At 28.8% G+C, this 4,897-nt stretch overlaps 1 protein-coding gene across 1 annotated transcript; it reads left to right on the top strand.

Annotated features, from left to right (window-relative positions):
- The first annotated feature begins 232 nt into the window (after positions 1 to 232).
- LOC131630897 (ethylene-responsive transcription factor ERF018-like) lies at positions 233 to 931 on the top strand. Its single transcript, XM_058901639.1, has one exon. The coding sequence runs from the start codon at positions 233 to 235 to the stop codon at positions 929 to 931; it is 699 nt and encodes a 232-aa protein (XP_058757622.1).
- The last annotated feature ends 3,966 nt before the right edge of the window (positions 932 to 4,897 follow it).

Below are 4,897 nucleotides of genomic sequence, written 5' to 3'. Positions count from 1 at the left end.
GCTACACCTAATTTATATTCATACAAAAATTATACATTTTATTTATGAGAAAAATAGACCCATGAAAAAGTTAGTATTAAAATATATATTTTTCTATCTACATTTCATTTCATTAATGATGTTAACCATTCAAATGAACCTGTCAATTTCATGGAAATGATCACAAAACTTATATATAAAAGCAAGCTAAACCTATATCCACTCATCATAAACCAACCATATATGACCACACATGGCTAGTTCTAATCCTACTAATATCATCAATGCTACCAATGATCACAACACATCTTGTTCCAACAATAACCCTATTAGTACTAATAATAACAAGTTGTACAAAGGTGTGAGGAAGAGAAAATGGGGAAAGTGGGTATCTGAAATTAGGCTTCCAAATAGCCGTGAGAGAATATGGTTAGGATCATATGACTCACAAGAGAAAGCTGCAAGAGCATTTGATGCAGCTCTTTATTGTCTACGTGGTCCTCAAGCTAGTTTCAATTTTCCTAATACACCTCTTACCATTAATGTAGCTGCTCATAACTCTCTTTCACCACAAGAGATTCAAGAGATTGCAGCTAGGTTTGCCAATGAGTACACACCACCAATTGAGTTGAGTAGTACTCCTGAAGAAGAAGAAGATCAACAAGTGCCATTGTTAGAGTCACAAAATGATGCCAATTCTAATTCTTATTCATCTCCTTTTTATGATAATGAGGGTGATTTGAGGAGGATGGATTGGACATTTGAGGATATGTTGGATGACATGAATAATGGAGTTGCTAATGGCTCTCATTTTGGTTATTATGGGCTAGAAAAGATGCAATACTCGAGTGAGATACAATATTCTAATCAACTTTTTGTGGAGGATAGTGTGGACCAAATTGAATGTGAAGATTCCTTTTCAAACCATTCTCTTTGGAGTTGGAACTTTTGATTCTCATGAATGTTTCTTACAGCAACAAAACATCCCACACTTAAACAACTCTGTCTCCCTCTCTCTCTCCATTCTCGTTAATGGATTCTCTACTGCAATTGAACCGTGCAGTGTGGAGTAGAATCAATGAATCAACCTCTTAAGTCTGATGATTCTACGTTGCACTGCACAATACAATTCTAAGAGAATCCAAATCTCTTCAATATCATTTGTTTTTTTTTTAACTTTAATTATAAATAATAATTTATATAAGCTCTTTGACTAAGGAGCAATTAGGAATTAGAATATATGGGCTTTGGAACTGTTATGTGTTACTAGAAATTTTAAATTAGCAAATGTAATTTAAAAGAAACAGTGTATAATTACTCTAAATTTATCATTAAGTTTAGCTTTAAAAAACTTGTGAAATATTTCATATTTTTGTTACTAATTTCTCTGGCTAATTTTAAGTTGTTTTTGAATAGTGAGATGTTGTTTTTGAATGGTGACATATTTCAAGTCTATAGCTAGCTTATTGTTTATCTTTATTCATTTGTTGTTGAGGAAGCATGAGAACAAAAGATGGTGATCATACTTGGCAAGAAAGAGTCTCTATCATATCGACCATACCATACCATAATTAAGTACATTATTGAAACTTTAAAGTGGCCACGTTTTTTTTGTGCCATCTTTCTTCTACTTGTTAGCACTAGCTCGGGCTAAAATAAAAAGGAAATAGTGACACTTGCTAGCAACTACCTAGTACCAATAACTTCTTCCATATATATATATATATATATATATATATATATATATATATATATATATAACATAATTTTGGTGTAGCCTATTTTCCTTTCAATTATATTCTTTTTAATTTTTTTTTTAACTTCAGCCTCTAGTTTTTATTTCTTTTTCATTCTATTTTTTAAAATTATTTTATAAATAATTAAATAAATAAAATTAAAAAATCAAAATATGAAAAATATTGTTTATATTTTTACCCGCTGCATATCGAAGAAAGCGGATAGACATACATTTAAGTGTCCGTCTCGACGCTAGTACATACAAAGACAAAATTTGGATTTGGTGTAGCTTATTTTTGTTCCAATTATACCCTTTTCAACTTTTGTTTTTAATCTCAACTTCTCTTTTCCTAACTCTCTTATATGGCAGTTGGCAGTGTACATATCTCTTTCATTCTATTTTTTACTTTTTATAGATAATTAAATTTAAATAAAAAATAAATACTCAAATAAATAAATAATACCGTTTATATTTTCACCCGCATATCCACTAAAGAAAAAGGACATAATTTAATCTGACCGTCTAAATTAAATATTATTATAGATTATTAATATATTTTTTTTATTTGATTCTGTCAGATTCTCTTTCTAAAATAGATGTAGTAAACATTTCAATTATTTTATTATTTTCTATATAAAAAATTGTTTTTTTCTGATTTTTTATAATGCGTTATAAAATTTTTATTTTTATTTTATAATAGTTTTAAATCTTTAAACTAAAAAATATTGTATCGTTTCACTTTTTAATGAAAACAACCTTTCATTCAACCTCTTTCACATTTGATTTTAGATTATTAAAATAAAAATAATATATATATATATATATATATATATATATATATATATATATATATATATAAGTATAGAAAAATGCAATAAAATTATTCTTTTTTTTGACAAAATTATTCTTTGAAATCTAAAATAAAAAATAAGAAAAAAATTTCGCCATCGAAGTTGGAGAATCAAAACTTTCTCGGTTTAATTTAAATTATGTATTACATTTTCAATCAATTTAAAATGAAACATTTTTATACTCTATGATGAAACTTTTGTTTTTATCAATCTAAAATATAATATATAAAATTGATTTATATACTATTTTTTTTATACAAACTTTAATTTAAGTTATATTTATATTCTTTAATAATAAAACTTTTTATTCTACAACTTTTTTGGTGAAATTTTTAATTTTTAACTACTACCAGTTTGTTATTTTAATTTTATATTTCAAAACACAATTTTATTTTGTTTTTTTCGATATTGAAGAATTTTGTTTTTATTTTAATATCTTATAGAGGTTCAATGAGTGGTGCTCTTTATAAAAAAAAAATTGGAATGATTTTATATTCTATATTTTTAAGGATTGTAATATTCTATAATTTAAATTAAAATGTATGATAGCTCTTCTCAAATCAAACCTAGTTTTTACGAAATTTGTGATGTTCTACTAGTTCTTCTGTTAAGTTAGTTTTACGGTGCGACCTACCACCTTGTCTGGATTGACCTGTTTGATTACGAAATATACATTCAAGAACGCGCAAAAAATCTTGATATTCCTTTCCAATATATCTTAATGGATGTGAGGCAACTTTCCAATATATCAAGCTTCAAGAAAAGGGAATGGCAATATATCTTAATGGATGTGAGGCAACTTTCCTTTTTATTCTTATTTGCGTTGGGTATCATAGTATTATGTATCTTGACATGTATTTTGTACGCACATTAGATGTATATTATGTGACTTCATGTATTTATGTCAATTTTATACTACTTTGATGTATCAGTACCACCATATTAATATTCCAATTATGATATTCTAAATTCTATCTGATTGGAGTATTTTATATATATTGAATTAATGGAATCATGCCATCAAAAGGGGCCGAAACTAAACATATAAACTATGTTGGCATGCTTAGTCACATCTTTCACTTGTCCATAGCTCATAAATATAAATTAAAAAGATAAAAACTTGTACACGAGGACTAAATCAAACCACGAAAAAAAGGAAAAAAAATTAAAACTACGAAAAACGATAACAAGTGAGATTGAACTTATCACTTAAGAATTCATCCTTTATAAAGGATGGGACAGTATTCCACCACATTAACGAAGTAATCGAGTGACCAAAGTTTGCTAAATTATCAACACAAGAATTCTCTTCACGAAAAAAAATATGGGAGTAAACAATATTCACACCAAGTAGACAATTTCCCCCATTTACTACGAAAGTTTCAGATGACTATATCTGGTTTTTCAAAAGCCCCAATAGCAATCTGGGAATCTCTCTCAATCCAAATATTACTCTAACCTTTAGTAGTTGTCATTTCTAAATCCAGAATAATAGTCATAAGTTTTTCATGCAATACTGATGTAAAGAGGAGTTTTTAGCAAATCCTCCGAAGAAATTCGTCATATGATCATGGAAAATAACTGTTGGAATTAAGGTTGTTTTTGTGTGTAGGACAAGTGTTTAGAAATATTGGAGGCTTGAATAGAAACTTGATAAGTAGGAGAATTCTTTATGAAAGAGAGAACTTTGTATTTTTGCTTGATGCAAATGTGTAGGATTACATCTCTATTTATACTACTCTAAGGAGAACTCTAGACACACTAATTCTAGAGAGTTCTCAACTCTAGAGATTCAAAGAGTATTCTAGAGAATTTTACAACTATAAGAAATATCTAGACATTCCAAACACTACAAGAATTCTCTAGAAACACTACCCAAAATTATCTAAGCCCAAAATAACTAAGCCCAAAATACAAATAATTAATTTAGGCCCAAATCAAGTTTATATTTCAACATCCCCCCTTAAACTTGATTTGTGACTCCAAGCATACTCCTTAGCTTCACGAAAGTTTCCAACTTGAGTGGCTTGGTGAAAATGTCGGCAGCTTGATCTTGAGACATCACATACTTCAACTTCACCTCCTTTCTCTCAATGCATTCTCTTATGAAGTGGTAACGTGTGTCTATGTGCTTACTTCTTTCATGAAAGACGGGATTCTTTGCTAAAGCAAGTGCTGATTTATTGTCAACACATATTTCCATAGGATCTTTTTGTGGCATCTTTAACTCCTTCAACAAGTTCCTTAGCCAAACTGCATGACAAACACATGATGTGGCGGCGACATACTCGGTTTCACAAGTTGATAGTGTGACTATAGGTTGCTTCTT

This window comes from Vicia villosa, unplaced genomic scaffold (genome assembly GCF_029867415.1).
Source record: "Vicia villosa cultivar HV-30 ecotype Madison, WI unplaced genomic scaffold, Vvil1.0 ctg.000747F_1_1, whole genome shotgun sequence".
In the NCBI taxonomy this organism is placed as follows: Eukaryota; Viridiplantae; Streptophyta; class Magnoliopsida; order Fabales; family Fabaceae; genus Vicia; species Vicia villosa.
Note: the sequence above shows the minus strand (reverse complement) of the source record. Positions and strands in the feature narration are given on the sequence as shown.

Coding starts and splice junctions, on each gene's coding strand:
- LOC131630897 (XM_058901639.1), top strand. CDS start 233: ATGGCTAGTTCTAATCCTACTAATATCATCAATGCTACCAATGATCAC.